Source organism: Hyla sarda, chromosome 1 (genome assembly GCF_029499605.1).
Source record: "Hyla sarda isolate aHylSar1 chromosome 1, aHylSar1.hap1, whole genome shotgun sequence".
Classification (NCBI taxonomy): Eukaryota; Metazoa; Chordata; class Amphibia; order Anura; family Hylidae; genus Hyla; species Hyla sarda.
The window spans coordinates 343,356,258-343,377,937 of NC_079189.1; the positions used below are offsets into that span (position 1 = coordinate 343,356,258).

The following is a 21,680-nucleotide window of genomic DNA, read 5'->3' on the forward strand; positions in this document are numbered from 1 at the left end:
GATGTGCGATGTGTTTTACTTTCATTTTCCCAGCTGGGATCCCTGAATAGCCCATACTGAGGAGCCAATCAGGGATCCCTGCGAGCTGCGGTGGGGAAAGATATATAGATTGGCTGGGGGGAATGTATATGTCCCCAGAGCTTCTATATATCTTGCCCCCCGCTGCGCAATATGTCTTGTCCCCCGCCGCGCTATTATATACCCCCCGCAGCGCATGTGTACACACACATATATATATAGGGAGCCTTGGGACACTGTCTCCCATATAACAATAGTGTCCTGGTAAGAGACTCTATGGACCATAGGGGGAGGGATTCACTCCCAGTGGATCAGGAGTACTGTAATACAGGGGGTACTTAATTGTATCCTTTGTTACACAGCCAGGTACACAAATTAATGGGGAGACTGCTGTGTTCCGGCCCCGTGACTGTATTATTGCAAGTGTTAATTGTATGTATGTAGGGGTTTATTGGGAGTCACCTAGTGTTCCTATGTTCACCTTGCAAGTTAGAACATTGGAATCGGCTATTTACTAGTTTGCCAGTATCGGCACCTTTACATTGCCCTTTTCTAAAATGGCGCCCGCAGCCTTGAAATAACCAACGAACATGCGCAATAGAATGCCATTGATTGGCTCCATACTATGATACTCTCTAGCTAGACGCCTCCTGTTGGAGCCTAGCAACCATGACGCCACACTGTTATTGGCTAATATTCTCCTTACCCGGAAGTCCTCATCCGGCGATGTTAGCCGGGGCTCCGAGGTTGCGGACAATGGCAGCACACACGAGGTCAGTAGCGTGGTTGGCACCATGACAATTAATGTTTTTAATCTCATACACCTGTACACTGTCACTGTTGACACTTATGTTGCACTTTTTATGCCGATCCATATAAGTGTGTTGGTAGATCAACATATACAATAACGTGCTAAATGCATGTTTAGAGCACTAAGAGCATTATGTATAGTCACTATACTATATATGACTGTATAACACGGTTTTTATACTTTGTTTATATTTTGGTTTTTATTGTGATGTCACTGATTATGCTAATGTGTGATGATGTCATTAATTGGGGAAGTGTGTATTTAAACCCCTCTGTATCACGTGTATGCACTTGAAAATGGCGGTGAGAGATCGCCGAAACGTTATCTACATCATGGAATAAATTCACAGTTTTTGGATTACATTATCATGGTGTGCTGCCTTTATCCATTACATATCCAGCAAGAACCGGAGCACCGAGGTTCAATAGGCCTGCACCCATTCCACCATTCTGGATGTGCTGCTTTATATGGACTTTCTATATATATATATATATATATATATATATATATATATACTATATACCCCCCGCATAGCGCTATTATATACCTCCCGCAGCGCATGCAGATATATATTATACATGCCCCCGCACAGTGCATCTATATACACATGCCTCTGAAGCGCTATCAATGACTAATGCAGTGGTCTCCAACTTGCGGACCTCTAGATGTTGCAAAACTACAACTCCCAGCATGCACGGAGCATTCTGGGAGTTGTAGTTTTGCAACATCTGGAGGTCCGCAAGTTGGAGACCACTGGCTAATACTTGTCAATGATAGGACTTCAGAGGCATGCCTATAGAAGCGAAGTGGGGAGCAGACATATTACGTTATCTGGTCCCCACTTCACTACAATACACAATCCTCAGCCATCACCGGAGCTTCTCCATCGCCTCCCCCATCCCCGGTGTTATAATTACCTGTTGCCGGGGTCCGGGGTCCGAGGTTTGTGATGCTCCTGGCTTCAGCGCACTCACTATGCGCACTGACAGTGACGTCACGACGTGCGTTGGGGACGTCACCATCAGTGCGCACAGTGACAGCGCACAGCAAGAGCGCCGAAGCCAGGAGCATCGCGCACCTCGGACCCCGGACCCCGTCAACAGGTAATTATATCACCGGGGATGGGGGAGGCGATGGGGAAGCTCCGATGATGGCTGAGGAATGTGTATCGTAGCGAAGTGGGGACCAGATAACGCTATATGTCTGCTCCCCACTTCGCTTTTATACGCATGCCTCTGAAGCGCTATCATTGACCAGTATTAGCCAGTGGTTTCTAACTTGCGGACCTCCAGATGTTGCAAAACTACAACTCCCAGAATGCTCCCTGCATGCTGGGAGTTGTAGTTTTGCAACTTCTGGAGTTCCGCAAGTTGGAGACCACTGCATTAGTCATTGATAGCGCTTCAGAGGCATGTGTATATAGATGCGCTGTGCGGGACATATATACATGCGCTGTGCGGGGAATATATAACGTGCTGTGCGGGGCATATGATTGCGCTGTGCGGGGCATATATAATGCGCTGTGCAGGGCTTATGATTGCGCTGTGCGGGACATATATACATGCGCTGTGTGGGGCATATATTACGCGCTGTGCGGGGCATATGATTGCGCTGTGCGGGACATATATACATGCGCTGTGCGGGACATATATACATGCGCTGTGCGGGACATATATACATGCGCTGTGCGGGGCATATGATTGCGCTGTGCGGGGCATATGATTGCGCTGTGCGGGACATATATACATGCGCTGTGTGGGGCATATATAACGCGCTGTGCGGGGCATATGATTGCGCTGTGCGGGGCATATATAATGCGCTGTGCGGGGCATATATAACGTGATGTGTGGGGCATATATAACACGCTGTGCGGGGCATATCATTGCGCTGTGCGGGGCATATATAATGCGCTGTGCGGGGCATATATAACGTGCTGTGCGGGGCATAAGATTGCGCTGTGCGGGGCATATATAACGCACTGTGCGGGGCATATGATTGCGCTGTGCTGGACATATATACATGCGCTGTGCGGGACATATATACATGCGCTGTGCGGGACATATATACATGCGCTGTGCGGGGCATATATAACGCGCTGTGCGGGGCATATGATTGCGCTGTGCTGGACATATATACATGCGCTGTGTGGGGCATATATAACGTGCTGTGCGGGGCATATGATTGCGCTGTGCGGGACATATATACATGCGCTGTGTGGGGCATATATTACGTGCTGTGCGGGGCATATATAAAGCGCTGTGCGGGGCATATGATTGCGCTGTGCGGGGGACATATGTACAATTTACCATGCGACACAGTTTCCAACCCGTGGGACAGAGTTTTTTTCCCATGCGACACATTAGTAAATCAGGGAGATGTTTCACCTTTTATTCTTTTTACTCCGAGAACATGCAACACTTTCAGGAAACCCGTGGGAAACATTTCCAAACCCGTGCGCCAAAAAAAAAAAAATTGTCGGGCGACAGATTAGTAAATATGGAGAATTCAGGGAAAACCCTCAGATTAAACCGACACTCTTAGTAAATGAGGGCCATTATGTACTTTGCGTCTAGATAACTAAAGTCTACCTTTTCTTCTTACAGGTTACCTGTATTTGGCGATAGAATATGCTCCCCATGGCAACTTGTTGGACTTTCTACGGAAAAGCCGAGTCCTGGAAACAGACCCTGCATTTGCCATAGCCAACAGCACAGCATCGACCTTGTCATCACAGCAGCTTCTACAATTTGCAGCAGATGTCGCTCGAGGCATGGATTACCTGAGTCAAAAACAGGTTGATGCTTTGCATATTTTCCAGTGCTATAAAATACAAGAGTGTGATTTAAAATGTGTCATTTATGAAATCCTGGCTAAATTATAACCTGCTGTGTACAGCAATTAGAAATAGCTATAAAGATGGTTTATAAATATGTTACAGCCACATCATTTAATGAGATAAACTCCTTTACATAATATAGCTTAGCTCAGGTCTCAGGAAAATATTACGGATTTACCGCATACAAAAAGATGAAATAGTTAGCACTTTATAAATTACAGGATGGCTATTCGAAGCTGTACGATATGAAGTATGTGATTTTCAAGAATAGGTTCAAGACTAAGCAACTTGACTAATGTCCTCTACATCCTCTCTATTATATATACTAACAGAAAGAACTTAAAGGAGTTGTCCTATCAGGCCTAATATCTATCTATAAATGCATTTTGGGAGTAGTAAAGCAAGATTTTATGGGTTTTTCAGAAGTGGTCTTAGCTATGGTTATCAACTTATCGGTTGGGAGTAGCTGGCTATAAATCCCCATACACTTTAGTCAAAAATCAGCTTTTCCAGGCAACTGTCTGCAGGAGTATATAGAGTGTATGGGGATCTCTTGACGCTCCCCTGACTTTATGCCAAGCCAAATGTTCATGTGTATTGGAATATCAAGAGAGATAGCTGTTTGGCCTAGCAAATGTTTGGCCAACAGCTAAGAATGTGCGTAGGCACCTTTACAGATAAGACTCTTTTTACATTACTCCACCCCCAATGGTCCGACCACGTTGATGACACATGAGGAGTATGCTCATCATAAGCAGAAGACAATTGCCACATGATGATGTGCCTACTCATCATGCTGATCATACAGTCACTGCTAGTGTGCCCATGAAATCAGGAGCAAGCGACGGTTGTGATACTCGGCTGCTGCCCCTCTCTATCAGTGAAGATTGGCGGAACCCTCAATTGCTATGATCAATGCTGATCTCCTCATTCAAGGGAGTGACTAGGGAATTCCGGTGATGCAAATGGAGCCCGTATATTGTATTTGCAGATGACGCCGGTATAATTGAAAGTCCCTCATGGCTGTCTAACCATATTCTATGTTTTTAGGTCTTTGTTGTTAGATCCATCTTTTAATAGATTAATGTACTAGCATATAGATATAAAATTCTTGATTCTAAAATTCTTAAAATAATTGAGACCATTTCCCTTTTTTCACATTTTGATTTCACATGTTGCAGCTAAAATAAAAATAAAAATTATATTTTCCTCATCATTTTGTATAATGAAAATGGTAAAATAGAATTTTATATTTTTTTTGTAAATGTATTACAAATGAAAAACAAATTTTACATGGACATAAGTATTTAGACGCTTTGCTATGACACTCCTCTCTGGGGTCTCGCATTTCTCCTAATCATCTTTGAAATGTTTCAACACCTTGTTGGGAGTGAAAAATATTGTAAACAAAAAAAAAAAAAATGAAAGTAAAACAACTGTTCTGGCCAAAAATAGGTTCTCAGAGGGTTGATGAAGTGTCTGAAACATTTATAAGAATTGCTATTACAATTATCCTATAATAGTAAAGGTGTTTTCCAGGACTTCTTTTTACTGATAGCCTGTTCATAGGATATACCATCAATATCTGATCGGTGGGGCTTTGACACCCTGTACCCACACTGATCATCTATTTGCCAGAGCCGTTGTGCCCACCATACACAGTGAACTGAGCCAGAAGCAGAAAGTGACACACAGTAAAGTGGCCAAGCTGAGTTAATAGAGACCAACATTTATTCACTTCAATGGGAGATGCAGTAACATAGCACGGCCACTACATAATGCACAGAGCACACTGTTGCCCGTGCTATATACTGTGTATACCAGGGTCATAGCACTGGCAAACAGCTGATCAGCAGTGTCGGATGTTGAATCCCCACCAATATCGATGGTTTATCATGAAGACAGGACATCAGTCACAAAGCCATGAAAAACACCTTTATGTTATACATATTTTCCCCCACCCTTTCATAAACAGAAGTCTTCCCTCGTGAATGCAATGGAAAATAACGTTGTATTCACTGGCCCAGATTTATTAATCCAGGAAGCAAAATGTGTCTGATAGTGAAGCATATTCAGCTGACAGATCCACCTCCAATGAGAATAATCAGATGCTTGTGTTTTTTTATCTAGTTTATACATCGGGATTTGGCAGCCAGGAATATTTTGGTTGGGGAAAACTTTATGGCAAAAATTGCAGATTTTGGTTTATCAAGAGGACAAGAGGTTTATGTAAAAAAGACAATGGTAAGTATTTATGTAAAGTCGTACTGCACATACGAGCTTTGAGCGTGCACAGTGCACCTTGCATATACAATGTGTGACATTAAAGCACAGCCCATAGGACGGCCAACACAATCCCAGTCCTAGGCAATTTTGGAAGAGAGGTACCTTCCATTTCAAAGGACTGCAAATTTTACTGTAATATGGTACAACTGTAACTTTAAAACCGGATGCTCATTGTTTTGCAAAATTGAATACAACACTTGAACTTCTACATGACAAGCAGAACCTGTTACCGTTCCTCTTGCTTCAAAAGGTTTATTAAATCTGGTAAACTTAGAGGAATCGGCCCTTCAGTAGGCTTCAGAGCAACCAATCTCTCTGCCTTGTGTACTTACCAACTGGCAACAAGTAACTAAAGGGGAACAGGCAACCTACAAGTGGGGGTAACAGTGAGAACACAGCAACAGGTCACACAAAGTTCAAGGGGAATACATTCAATTATGATAATGGTGGAATGTGAAGGTTATCTCCTTACACATCAGTTACCTATACACATGTTCATTGCGCTTCCTTACACCCCTTATATGCATGTACTGTATATTCAGCTCTCCATTAAATAGAAATAGATGGTTCTTGGTGGGTCCCCCTCATTTAGTTGACTAGATATTGCACTATTTACCCCCCTGTAAAAGCATTTATCAATAAATACAGGCCATAAGTTATCATCTTTTCTCAAGTCATTCACCTTCATCAGTTTCCACATGCGCGTGCATATATCACTGCCTTGTTTTTGTGTGCAGCTGGCAATAAGGCTGTCATATAGATGTCTGAGCCATCTACTGTTTCTCAGTATGCTCCTGATTTTATTTGGAGGCATTCACAGGTTTTTCTTGTGAGGCCATCAGAGAAATAATGGCATTCTCCATGTGACTCTGTGTGTACACATGTATTTTTCCCGAGAAGGCACTGTACCTGTGTTAATGAACCATAAGAACTAATATCATTTTGACAGCTTACTTGAAAAGGATAATTTAAAGGGGTATTTCCATCTGGTACATTTATGGCATATCCACAAGAGATTTAGGTCCCCCCCCCCCACTACTCCTCCTGCTTGCTTGTAGCTGCTGAGGTGGTCAGGAAGACGAAAACAGCCAGTGGCCAGTTTTACAAATTTAGCATGACTCTCATTGACCATAATCAAAAATGTATAAACAGCGTACCACCATGATCTATACTATTTCATTAACTTCGATATGCTATGCTGTTTACACAACTGCCTCTAAAGGCAATGGGAGGTACACAAATTATTAAAACAGTTTTTTATCAACATAGGTTAATGGGCCTCAATCTCTCAGACATTTATGGCAATGGGAACAGAGGTGTACCTAGTGTGCTCCTGTCAAGGTGCTGTATCGCCCAACATCCCCCCTTCCCCCAAAACTTATGCTTACCTCATCATGTACTATGCAGTGATCGCCCCTAAAGCGCAGGTTGGCCATGTTCTTTTCCCTACACGTGCAGGTGCCGGTGAGTGACGTCATCGCTGCATGCACTGCATGGGGCGGAGATTAGGAATCTCCTTTCAGTGTAGGCTGCAGATGACTCACATTGAGAGGAGGCTTTCAGCAGTATGCATGTGAGCCGGTCTTCTCATTATTTACTATTTAAACATTTCTGCAAAATTTTTTCACATCTACCTAAAGGGATGCTTCGGTGAAAAACATTTTTTTTTTAATTAACTGGTGCCAGAACATTTAAAAGAATTGTAAATGACTTCTATTTAAAGGAAAACTGTCATCCTTATCACCCACACTAAACCCAACACACTGGGTTAAAGTGTGGGTGATCAGGAATTCAAAGAGGGGTCACTTACTATAATCGGTGCTGTGGTTCCCAAAATATTGGCTGGTGAAGTTCCCCTTCTGAATTCAGGGAGTCACGTGCAGGAGGCGGGGCCCCGCCAGCTGGCTGCCCCTGCTTCTTTCTGTCTTCTCAATGAGCCGTCCCCTTAGTTAGCATATTCATATACTGCAACTCCACATCTAGAGCAGAAGAGGTTTTCTATGGGGATTTGCTCCTGCTCTTGGCAGTTCCTGAGACAGACAGAGGTGTCAGACAGAAAAGAGCACTGTGGTGAGACAGAAAAGAAATGTAAAAGAAAAGAACTTCCTGTAGAGCATACAGCAGCTGAAAAGTACTGGAAGATTTTTAAATAGAAGTAATATATAAATCTGTTTAACTTTCTGGCACCAGTTGATTTAAAAAAAATTGTTTTTCACCGGAGTGCCCCTTTAAGTAAACTCTGTATAACTTTTATAAACAGTGAACAATGATTAAAGTTGCTAATGGAGTTTTGTATTTTTTATCCTAGTTAAATCTTCTAGCTACTTTTTTATTGCTTATTTATGTCTTAGATATACTTGTTTACAATATTAATTTAATAACTTTATCGTATTTCATGTATTTTCTTAGGGAAGGCTTCCAGTTCGATGGATGGCAATTGAGTCTCTAAACTACAGTGTGTATACGTCAAACAGTGATGTGTATGTATACTGCTATTTTTTCAGTTTTCATGTAAATGTGAAAAAAACTGTGAATATAGTGTTCATGAATAAGAAAACTTCTGAATAATTAACATGTGCATGCCAGTCCCCATTACCTGTCTGTTTCTAAGATAGCATTCTCAGCAATAAAATTCCTTATTCTTTATTGAAAAATTCATAAAAATGGAAACAGGATAAAATAACTCAGCAATGGAAGATTTTAGCAGGAGAAACACCTTTCCAACTAATGTGTTTTAGACCATTTATAATAAAAAACTAACCATAATTGGTATTGTTGAAGCTGGAAATGTCCAAACTATTAAAGGATATTTCCAGGTAAACATATTTATGGCCTATTATCAAGATTGGGTCCATAATATCTGACAACCTCTCCTCTCACTGCATTGCATGGGTGTGTTCACACGTGCATATTTTCTGCTGCAGATTTATTGGCTTTAGCAGATTTTGCTGCCCATTGACTTCTGCTATATCAAATCTGCAGCAGAAAATATGCATGTGTGAACGCACCCTTATAGTATGTTGTAGTAAATGGTTTGTTTCCATGAAATGCTAAACTTAAACAACACAGTAATGCTGTGGGCACAGAAATCCATGCCATCATGTATTATACAGCTGATACCATGGTCTAATAGGATTGCGTAAATGTGAGTATAAGTCACCATAAGTAGCAATTCATGTATGAAAGAGAAAAAGAACACGTAGCACTCAAGGTTACTGTGGATTGAGCTTGGATCCTCTTTATTGTAGGACATAATTTTCCTGACAAGCTGTTGTGGTGAACGGTGACATGTGCTGGGAGCGTGACCAGGTGCAGGGGAACAGTGAAGACGACAGAACTGTTTCGTCCTTAGGGACCAGAAGAAGCATCATGTGATGCAAAACAGTTCTGTCATCCACACTGCTCCCCTGTACCTGGACACTCTCCCACCACTTGACACCGTTCACCACAACAGCTTGTCAGGAAAATGATGTCCTACAATAAAGAGGATACACGCTGAACCCACAGTATCAGTGAGTGCTACGTGTTCTTTTTCTCTTTCATATATGGATTATTGTTAGTTTCTATGAACTTACACACAGAGAGCACCATAGGGGAGTGAACAGTGTGGGTCCAGCACTCACCTGCTGTGACTTGATGTATTCTTTTCTCCAAGTATCATCATAAGTAGCTCTTGCATTTACTGCTAATTTTTATGGTGGTGTGATCATTCAATATAAGCAATACATGGTTGTCTTATCATTCATTGATCATCACTATACTTATAACACAGGGAGGCATGGATTGGGAGGGTAATCACGTTTACTGGCCCCAGCAATTGCTCCTGTCCAGCAAACAGCCACCTAGAATGGAGAGGGCTCGACTCCTTAGCCCTCTTCATATCTTCTAAATGATGCCATAAGGCATTCACCATAGGCAAAGCATGAATTGTGTTATACTGCTTTTCTATGTAAACAAAGAAATGCAGGATAAAAGCGCAAAAATGCAATATGTGGCACTAGCAGCTCACACTGCAGTTGCTATGAGAAGTGAACCTCTGCTAGCAGCAATAAGTTGCAGTAAGGCTCACTTCTAGGTACTGCAACCTGCTGCCAGTGCGCTTCTGCCTCCAAATTATGAGCACTACAGTACTACAGCTGCTGCGGGCCCCTTGGGAGTTTCAGGGGGGTGGGAATGGGACGTTATCTAGTTTGCAAGTCCACCTCCTTCCCACTGCAAGACCTGTAGAGAAGAAGTCAATAACTATGGGCCACCTAGCTGCAGTAGTTAAAAGGGATTAGTGGCTCGAAATCAAAACCTTTTTGGACCCTAAACAGCACTGATCAGCACCTCCAAACAGAATGAAAGAAATGCACAGGTGCATGATACCATGCTTTAATAATCATAACATCGCGGACCATTAGAGAATCAGAGGAGCCCTGTCCCTCTGTTAACCATTTAGATGTCACTGTTGCTGTTAACTGCAGCATCTAAGGAGTTACACAGCCAGGATTAGAGGTACCATTGCTTACCTGTATTTTTCTGCCAAAAATCTTCTATGTTTCTGTTTCTGTGAAATATGCTGGAAAACAAGTAAAGTCCATGGAGGCTCCACCTCTAAACCTGAAGGATCTGCTTGTATTCTTGGTCTTGTAGAGTCCATGCCTTTATTAAGAGGGCCTAACTGCTTACAGCTCATCCACAGGATACTTTTGTGCAGACACAAAATAAAATTAACATCTGCCCAAAGCAATTTAAATACTTCACTATGACAAGGAAGTGATCTTCTGCTTGAGACACTTTCCATTAGACAGAGCAGAGAGACACCACAAACTTCTACTCTTGCACTAGATGACTTTGTACAAAGGTTACTTATTAGCAGCAGTGATTTAATGCCACATTTTCCTAGGAGAAAAAAAGCCTACCTAGTTGGTAACATCTCATTGCTGGAGTTCCAAGCTGCTCACCATTGTGAAAGATAGGTGTATGTCCTGGGTTGTATACCTTTTTATGGTACATTCACACATGCACCCATAGAAGTCAATGGGTATCAAATCAGCAGCAAAATACAGACAAGTGAACGTATACTTAAAATATTTTCAAACAGTAAAGATGGTTGGCACTTCTCTCTCTGTTATAACAACTGTGTATCGGGGAAAACTAGAAGCTTTAAATTTTAAGTAAGGTGGTGCTCTGACAAAACCCAAGATCAGATGAAGATAGAAAAAATAGTTGGCAACTCACCAGGTCTTACTTTTTCTTTATTTATTTAATATACATACTCACATAAAAAACTGTTCTTTTCGGGGAGGGACACAATGGGGTGGGGGGGCATTACAAGAAGGCGACAGCAGCCGTTGTTTCGCACTTGTTCAGTGCTTCCTCTGGCCTTAACTTCTCAGGATGTCACTGGGGTTATATACAGATGTGACAATCAGGTAACAAATCACCATTCTGAGATAGAGACACCACGTGATTAAAAACGTAACAGGTAGGAAGAATGAGTTCAGTCATATATAACCTACTGGAGTTTAGTTAAAATGTTCAAAATAACGGAGGAGACTAGAGAACCAGAAACACACTGACATATCCACTCTCTCATTCAGTCCCAACGGACCTGTAGCTTGAGTATTGATAATCCAGTGTGTTTCTTTCTGTAACAAGCGCTTATCTGCCTGTGTACTTGGTATTGCTGATACTTTCTCTATTCCCGCGAACCGTAGCCCTTCTGGGTTCCCTCCGTGGGTTTCTATTACATGGGAAATAAGGCAAGGAGCTCCCTTACCAGGACGGAAGGAGTAAAAATGCTCCCTAATGCGAATGCATAACTGTCTTATTGTTTTCCCTATGTAAAAAAAACCACAAGGGCATTAAATAACATATACCACATTTTTGGTTTTGCATGTTATTAAATCTTGGACAGTGTGATTTGTATGTCCTAATCTCAGTAGTCTAGCACCTAAATTATATTTACAGAAATTGCAATTTCTGCAAGGATAATTACTCTGGGGAGTTATGTCTTTCATCCATGTAATTTTTTGCTTATTATTTTTATTACTGTCGTTTTTTAATAAATCACCAATAATACGATGTCTTACTATTGGTGATTATCAATACTCAAGCTACGGGTCCGTTGGGACTGAATGAGAGAGTGGATATGTCAGTGTGTTTCTAGTTCTTTAGTCTCCTCTGTTATTTTGAATATTTTAACTAAACTCCAGTAGGTTATATATGACTGACCTCATTCTTCCTACCTGTTACGGTTTTAATCACGTGGTGTCTATATCTCAGAATGGTGATTGGTTACCCGATTGTCACATCTGTATATAACCCCAGTGATATCTTGAGAAGTTAAGGCCAGAGGAAGCACTGAACAAGTGCGAAACAACGGCTGCTGTCGCCTTCTTGTACCCCCCCGATTGTGTCCTTCCCCGAAAAGAACTGTCTTTTTATATGTTGTATGTATATTGAATAAAGAAGAAATAAGGAGACCTGGTGAGTTGCCAAGTATTTTTTCTATCTTCATGCGACATAAAAATATTTTCAAACTGCTGTATTTTACAAATGTCAGACATTAATGGGCTTTTAGTAAGTTTTTATTCTTTCTGCTTAGCATAGTATATAACTTCTCCTATGTTTTATTTTAGGTGGTCTTTTGGTGTTTTGCTATGGGAAATTGTCAGTTTGGGTAAGTATGTGGTTTTTAATACGTGCAACAGGTATTTCACTTCCGAGGTTAGGCCACATGAGACTGGGATAAGTTACTCTATAGTCCTGTCCTATTAGTATTCTGTGAAAAGTTCTTCAATACTCACTTTTGGCTATACAGAAGTGTTCTATATGTAAAGATATACAAAACATATTTAGTGTATCATTAGCTGCACACAATCATTCCAAATATTATTACTATTGGCGCAAAATTTTTCAGTGTTGCGCATGCATCAGTAGACACTGTACTTATTGAGAATTCTGTATTTATAAATGGGATTTAGTACATATTTGAGCTCTTAACAAAAATCTAAAGAAAAGGATGATTTGTTTAATCAAATAAGACATTCACTGGTATTTAGATCTTGAGGCAGGCATACTGACTTCTTATTTTACACCAAGCGATTATTGGCTTAAAAAAAGCCAATTATTGTCCTGTGTATCAGTCGACAAACAAGTAATCACTCATTTGTTGTCTGGGCACTGGGGTTATGCTTATCGTCATTAGTTGGCCACAAATGTCCCTGTGTAGATGGGGATATGCAGCTGACGATGTAAGTAAAGGCCCTGAAAACACCACCATTGAGCTGTCTAAAAGGCTTCTGAAACAAACACCTATCTGCCAGATTGGCCCTTGTATTGGGCAATGGTTTGCCCATCTAATATGTTAAAGTGAGATTTCTTCATTTTTTTATGTCAAATTTAGAGAAAACCAACACCAGTAGTCCCATTGGGTTATGGGTTCAATAGTCAATTTTCCAATCCCCTTCTGGGAGGAAAACCTCCCTTCCGGGGAGCAATACCCGAGAAAACAAACAAACAAGAATGCATTTTGACAATAGGCAAGTGAAGTTCACTGACCTAAAATTAATGATGACAATGACATTTAATTTTACTTATAGGTGGAACTCCATACTGTGGTATGACCTGTGCAGAACTCTACGAGAAGCTACCACAAGGGTACAGACTAGAGAAACCACTAAACTGCGATGATGAAGTGTAAGAAACATCAACCAAACAAAATCGCCAGAGGGTTCCTGGGCATAACAATATATTAATAACCTTTTGGGGGTAATCACACCCCACGGGGTAAACCCAAACTAAACCCCTTTCCCCTAAAAACAGACTTTTATTGTTATCACTTAAAACCGTGTGCTAAACTGAACATTGTACTGTGTGTCAGCGATACGTTAAAAACACAGAGTCTGTGTTATAGGGTATTAACTGTTGGGGTTAATGAGTGGAGATCTTTTAATATTGGCCACTTATACGTGTATCTATTAGACAGCTTTAACACAATCTTATTAGCATAAAACACGGTACCATACATTTTGGTTGCTACATACATATGATCACTTTAGTGTGTGACACCTACTATTCATTTTTATTTAACTAGTCCAGTAATCTCTTACCCCAAAAGTAGTAATGGCCTGGGGTCTCTCAGTGGTAATATCTCTGCTTTAGGTAGCACATGCTATCATGAGCACTTTTGTTATCTGGTGGTAACTTATGTTTATTTAATTGAAGGTTTGACCTTATGCGACAGTGCTGGCGTGAAAAGCCATACGAGCGACCATCATTTGGGAAAATACTGGTATCTTTGACACGAATGCTTGAGGAAAGAAAGGTAAGAATTGTAAAATTAATTTTAGATGATGTGAAATCTGCATTGTATTCCTTTTGTATAAATTGTATAAATACTTGCTGTAATTTAACTGTTTATTGCATGTTAATCTACGAATGTAAGTTAGCATTTTACTTGGCCCTTATAATAAAATTAACTGACTTATATGGAATAACAGGTGTAACATAAGGTTATTTTACACTTAGCAACAACTCTAATTATATTATACTGGGACTATAAACAACTCTGAAAATGTAATTTCCCTACCTCAGACACATGCAATTGCTAGTGCCAGTTTAACAGGAAGAAAGTTGACCTTAAGCCAACTTTTTACCTAAGATAACAACCAGTCATGTTATGGATGATTGGTGTAATCATCCAAATGAATATGCTACGTCTTCTACAGAAAGTAAAAAATAGTGGTAGATAGACCAAGGAATATGGAAGCTAAAGGCCCTTTTACACAGGTCAAATATCGGCTGAATGAGTGTTCATAGGAATGTTTGTTCCCGATAACTGGCCTGAGTAAAAGGGTGATCGATCAGCTGACAAATAAGAAAACGCTAATTCCTCAGGTGATCCAATCTCTGGTGCAGCCATTGAAATTATGATGGAAAAAAAGAGGGCCAAACGAATGATCTAGCAATCATTAAAGCAACAGATGATTAAGCTCTGTGAAGATTTATCAAAGGAGCGCTGATCAACAATATTGGTGCTCATCGTGTAGCCCTCAGCCCGTGTGAAAAGGCCCTAAGCCAAATAGAGGTCTCTTCACAGTAAGACCTGTAACTGGAGAACAAAACAAATCTCACCCAAATTTGCAGTTATAAATATGCTTTACCTGCTACTACACCAAACTTTGAGGTAGGACTTTACAGTTAATGAGGACCACCAGTTTCCATTGGAATCTATTAGAAAAAGAATCAAGCACAGTTTCATGCCATAATAAAATAAAAGCCACAATGCTAGTGTAAACAGACAAATACTGTATAAAAAACCTCACTGTACCACAATGTCAGAGAGATACAGCAGCTGGACAACTAGTGGTTTGTGTTGCAAACTGTGTAGTAACTGCAGAAATCATTAAAAAGATTGTGACAGCTAGTTCCCCATACAAAACCCAGTAAACTGGGTTATAGTGCAGGTGAAGAGCTGTAAAGTGAGGGGTCACATTTTAATTCCTAATGCGCCCTGGGGCGCGCATTGGAGTCGGGGAGTCGGTTGGCCAAGTTCCCCTCTCCTACATAATCCCCTGTTGACCACACCCCCTTCATTATTATGCTAATGAAGGCAGCGGTGAGCACTATGCTCTCTGTGCGGGACCAACAAGGAAATATGGAGGAGAAAGGGGAGCTGGGATCATACATATGAGGGGAGATTTATAAAAACCTGTGGAGAGGAAAAGTTGACCAGTTGCCCATAGCATCAGATTGCTTCTTTCATTTCTAATAAGGCCTCTGACAAATCAAATAAACTTTTCCTCTGCACAGGTTTTGATAAATCTCCCCTATGATCACTTTAGTGTGTGACACCTACTATTCATTTTTTATTTAACTAGTCCAGAAATCTCTTACCTCAAAAGTAGTAATGGTCTCTCAGTGGTAATATTTCACAGCACCTAGTGAACTGAACTACATAATCCCCTGTCGACCACTCCCCCTTCATTATTATGCTAATGAAGGCAGCTGGTGAGCACTATGCTCTCTTTGCGGGGCCAACAACAAAATATGTAGGAGAACTATAATGCAGCATCTTCTAAACATATTTCAGTGACTAACCTGATTTTACAGCTCTTCAACTGCACTATAAGCCATTATACTAGGTTTAGTGTAGGTGAAATAGCTGTCAGGTTCTCTTTAACCCCTTAAGGACCAGGGGTTTTTCCATTTTTGCACTCGTTTTTTTCCTCCTTACATTTAAAAAATCGTAACTCTTTCAATTTTGCACCTAAAAATCCATATGATGGCTTATTTTTTGCGCCGCCAATTCGATTTTGTAATGACATCAGTCATTTTACCCAAAAATCTACAACGAAATGGAAAAAAAAATCATTGTGCAACAAAATTTAAAAAAAAAGCACAATTTTGTAAATTTTGGGGGCTTCCGTTTCTACGCAGTACATTTTTTTCAGTAAAATGACACCTTATCTTTATTCTGTAGGTCCATACGGTTAAAATGATACCCTACTTATATAGGTTTGATTTTGTCGTACTTCTGGAAAAAAAACTCATAATTACATGCAGGAAAATTTATATGTTCAAAATTGTCATCTTCTGACCCCTATAACCTTTTTCTTTTTCCGCGTATGGGGCAGTTATGAGGCACCATGATCTGAAGTTTTTAGCGGTACTATTTTTGAATTGATCTGACTTTTTGATCACTTTTTATTCATTTTTTCATTATATAAAATGTGACCAAAAATGTACTATTTTGTACTTTGGAATTTTTTTTGCACGTACGCCATTGACCGTGTGGTTTAATTAACGATATATTTTTATAATTCGGACATTTACACACGCGGTGATACCATATATGTTTATTATTATTTTTTTAAATGGGAAAAGGGGGTGATTCAAACTTTTATTACTCCCATAGGGGGCTATAACACTGCACACACTGATCTTTTACATTGATCTACGGTTTCTCATAGGAAACCATTGATCAGTGATTCTGCCGCTTGACTGCTCATGCCTGGATCTCAGGCACTGAGCAGTCATTTGGCGATAAGACACCAGTAGGCAAGGTAAGGGACCCTCCTGCTGTCCTACAGCTTTTCGGGATGCTGCGATTTCACTGTGGCAATCCCGAGCAGCCCGCTGAGCTAGCCGGGGATAGTTTAGTTTCACTTTAGATGCGGCGATCAACTTTGAACCCCACGTCTAAAGGGTTAATAGCACGCGGCACCGTGATCAGTGCCGCGCGCCATTAGCCACGGGTCCCGGCCGTTATTAGAGGCCGGGCCCGACCCGTTATAGAAAGGGAGCAGACTCAGGGCATACATGTACGCCCTTGGTCCTTAAGGGGTTAAGGTACATAGTACTTGGAGAATACCCATACATACACAGATAACCGGGTACTCAACAATTTTTTAGTGAGGGTCTGCTTATTCAGGTCGCTAAGGCCTGGTTCACAAATAGCGGCCTCAGTGCCATGTAGGAAAGAGCAAACAAGCAACTGAAGTGTGGAGGATGTATGACCTGAATACTGCCGCACACTGTACCCCTGAATATAATACTGCCGCACACTGTGCCCCTGAATACAATATTGCCACACACTGCACCCTCTGAATATAATACTGTCACACACTGTACCCTGAATACAATACTGCCACACACTGTACCCCTGAATATAATACTGTCGCACACTCTACCCCTGAAAATAATTCTGCTACACCCTGTGCCCCTGAATATAAAACTGCCACACTCTGTACCACTGAAAATAATTCAGCCACACACTGTACCCCCTGAATATAATACTGCCACACACTGGGCCCCTGGTATATTACTGCTACATACTATGCCCCTGGTATATTATTGCTACACACTATTCCCCTGCAATATTACTGCCACAGGCTATTCTGCTACAATATTACTGCCACAGGCTATTCTGCTGCAATATTTTGACAAACACTGTGCCCTGTACCAATGAATTGTACCTCTGTGCCTCAATTAATTGATGCCGCTGTGCCCCCAGAATTAATGATGCTGCTGTGCCCCCAGAATTAATGAAGCCTCTGTGCCCCCAGAATTAGTGATGCTACTGTTCTGCACAAAATTAGTGATGCCACTGTGCCCCCAGAATTAATGATGCCACTGTGCCCCCAGAATTAGCGATGCCACTGTGCCCCAGAATTAGTTATGGCGCTGTGCCCCAGAATTAGTTATGCCACTGTGCCCCCAGAATTAGTGATGCCACTGTGCTGCACAAAATTAATGATGCCACTGTGCCCCTAGAATTAGTGATGCCACTGTGCCCCCAGAATTATTGATGCCACTGTGCCACACAAAATTAATGATGCCGCTGTACCCCCAGAATTAATGATGCAGCTGTGCCATTAGAATTAATTATGCTGCTGTGCCCCCAGAATTATTGATGCCACTGTGCCACACAAAATTAACGATGCCGCTGTGCCCCCAGAATTAATGATGCTGCTGTGCCCCAGAATTAATGATGCCGCTGTGCCCCCAGAATTAATGATGCCGCTGTGCCATTAGAATTAGTTATGTTGCTGTGCCCCAGAATTAATGATGCCACTGTGCCCCAGAATTAATGATGCCACTGTGCCCCAGAATTAATGATGCCGCTGTGCCCCTAGAATTAATGATGCTGCTGTGCCCCCAGAATTAATGATGCCGCTGTGCCATTAGAATTAATTATGCTGCTGTGCCCCCAGAATTAATGATACCATTGTGTCCTCATAATTAGTTATGCTGCTGTGCCCCAGAATGAATGATGCCGCTGTGCCCCCAGAATTAATGATGCCGCTGTGCCCCCAGAATTAATGATGCCGCTGTGCCATTAGAATTAATTATGCTGCTGTGCCCCCAGAATTAATGATACCATTGTGCCCTCATAATTAGTTATGCTGCTGTGCCCCAGAATGAATGATGCCGCTGTGCCCCCAGAATTAATGATGCCGCTGTGCCATTAGAATTAATTATGCTGCTGTGCCCCCAGAATTAATGATACCACTGTGCCTTCATAATTAGTTATGCTGCTGTGCCCCAGAATGAATGATGCCGCTGTGCCCCCAGAATGAATGATGCCGCTGTGCCCCCAGAATTAATGATGCCGCTGTGCCCCCAGAATGAATGATGCCGCTGTGCCCCCAGAATTAATGATGCCGCTGTGCCCCCAGAATGAATGATGCCGCTGTGCCATTAGAATTAGTTATGTTGCTGTGCCCCAGAATTAATGATGCCGCTGTGCCATTAGAATTAATTATGCTGCGGTGCCCCCAGAATTAATGATGCCACTGTGCCCTCTGAATTAGTTATGCTGCTGTGCCCCAGAATGAATGATGCCACTGTGCCCCAGAATGAATGATGCCACTGAGCCCCCAGAATCAGTTATGCCGCTGTGCCCCCAGAATTAATGATGCCACTGTGCCACACAAAATTAATGATGCTGCTGTGGCCCCAGAATTAATGATGCCGCTGTGCCACACAAAATTAATGATGCCGCTGTGGCCCCAGAATTAATGATGCCGCTGTGCCATTAGAATTAATTATGCTGCTGTTTCCCCAGAATTAATTATGCAGCTGTGCCCCCAGAATTAATTATGCTGCTGTGCCATTAGAATTAATTATGCCGCTGTGTCCCCAGAATTAATGATGCCACTGTGCCCCAGAATTAATGATGCCACTGTGCCCCCAGAATTAGTTATGCTGCTGTGCCCCCAGAATTAATGATGCCGCTGTGCACCCAGAAATAATGATGCCACTGTGCTGCACAAAATTAATGATGCCACTGTGCCACCAGAATTAGTGATGCCGCTGTGCCCCCAGAATTAATGATGCCGCTGTGCCCCCAGAATTAATGATGCCGCTGTGCCCCCAGAATTAATGATGCCGCTGTGCCATTAGAATTAGTTATGTTGCTGTGCCCCAGAATTAATGAAGCCACTGTGCCACAGAATTAATGATGCCACTGTGCCACACAAAATTAATGATGCCGCTGTGCCCCCAGAATTAATGATGCCGCTGTGCCATCAGAATTAATTATGCCACTGTGCCACCAGAATTAATGATGCCACTGTGCCCTCAGAATTAGTTATGCTGCTGTGCCCCAGAATTAATGATGCTGCTGTGCCGCACAGAATTAATGATCCTGCTGTGCTGCACAAAATTAATGATGCCACTGTGACCCCAGAATTAGTGATGACACTGTGACCCCAGAATTAGTTATGCCGCTCTGCCCCCAGAATTAATGTTGCCCCTGAGCCGCACAAAATTAATGATGCCGTGGTGCCCCCAGAATGAAGGATACCACTGTGACTCTCCACCTGTTGCAAACTACAACTCCCATCATGCACAGACAGAAGATTATGATGAGAGTTGTAGTTCTACAACAACTGGAGAGTCGCAAGTGGGGGAACACAATTTTTTTTTTTACCTGACCTTTGGCTCCCGTTCCAGGTCCTGCGCTGCTCCACTGCTCTGGCCTCTTCTAGTCAGGCCTGGCCAGAGAAGATGATGCAGACAGTGCTAATCATGCTGCCTGTATCATAGGAGAAGCGCCAGGCAGGGAACTCAGTTCATTTGTATCGGTGTCTTAAAAGATACCTATACAAATTGATGAGGGGAGATCTGGCGGGTGGTCCGGATGACTGGCGGCCACAGTCTGGATCTGGACCTCGGTCCGCCAGTTGAGTACCCCTGACTTAGAATATATGGTATGGTCATGACAGTTTTATATTCTGGTCTGAATTTATTTTTCTAATAACTGTTTGTTTTCCAGACCTACGTGAATACAACACTTTATGAAAAGTTTGCCTATGCTGGTATTGACTGCTCAGCAGAAGAAGCTGCATGAAGTCCCGTGCATTAGCATAGAATGTCTTGGGTGTGCAATATCATGTTTGTCTAAGAATGTCTATAATCTGTATAATATGTTTTATCTGGAGTTACAAATGTAAATGTTTATAGAACTTTTTGTACATAAAATTTCTTCTTTAAATTGGGGTTACCATAGTTTTCGGTATTGATTTATCACATTAGTTGTATGAGCAGAATTGTTAATTTTCCATTTTTTTTTTTTTTTTTTTGCTAATCGGAAGTGTAAACACATCCTGACTAAAATTTACATTGTATAAATAATGTTGTGGTTGTGAGTATTGTAATACCTGATTGGTCAGCACAATAACGCATTGAGAAAACTGTTCTATACAAAGAAAGATTATACACTATATTATTATGCTGAACAAAGTGTATGGACAAGGAATCTTTGTTTGGTTGACTTGAATAGAGTATGTTGGAATAAAGTTTTTGACTTTATAACCAAATGATGTCATTAACAGTCTCAACAATAATAAGCCTGGTTTGGCATAATGCTTAAGCTATGCCTAATGTATAACATACACATGTATTTATTATATGCATATACATTCAAAACAAAGACAAAGTCCCATATCCAAAATCCCTATAGATGTAACATTATGCATCATGTGCAGAGCATTCACACAATATCAGAGCCTGGGAAGGATAATTCAGTGAGAGGGTTAGCTTCACTAAGTGATCTCTTAGTTTCTCCGACTGTGACTGGATTTAATATTCTGAAATGTTGTAAATAGTTGACGTTCACAACAACTGGACTGGACTGAACTTCAGACTGGACATGGATGCTAGGAGTTATGTCTGCATATTCCACATTTTTGTATGGTATGTGGACATATGTAACAAAGAATTAGCCACCAGAAA

The 21,680-nt window shown here is 41.5% G+C and overlaps 1 protein-coding gene across 3 annotated transcripts in view; it reads left to right on the forward strand.

Moving 5' to 3' along the window:
• Nucleotides 1–21,046, forward strand: part of TEK (TEK receptor tyrosine kinase) — a 134,380-nt gene extending 113,334 nt beyond the window's left edge. For all 3 annotated transcript variants that reach the window (XM_056520815.1, XM_056520822.1, XM_056520830.1), the window contains exons 17-23: nt 3,433–3,623; nt 5,796–5,909; nt 8,361–8,431; nt 12,578–12,618; nt 13,541–13,637; nt 14,166–14,265; nt 20,722–21,046. In XM_056520815.1, the coding sequence (XP_056376790.1) occupies nt 3,433–3,623; nt 5,796–5,909; nt 8,361–8,431; nt 12,578–12,618; nt 13,541–13,637; nt 14,166–14,265; nt 20,722–20,796 (689 nt within the window). In that variant the 3' untranslated portion in view covers nt 20,797–21,046. The remainder of the gene's footprint in view (nt 1–3,432; nt 3,624–5,795; nt 5,910–8,360; nt 8,432–12,577; nt 12,619–13,540; nt 13,638–14,165; nt 14,266–20,721) is intronic.
• Nucleotides 21,047–21,680: the final 634 nt, after the last annotated feature.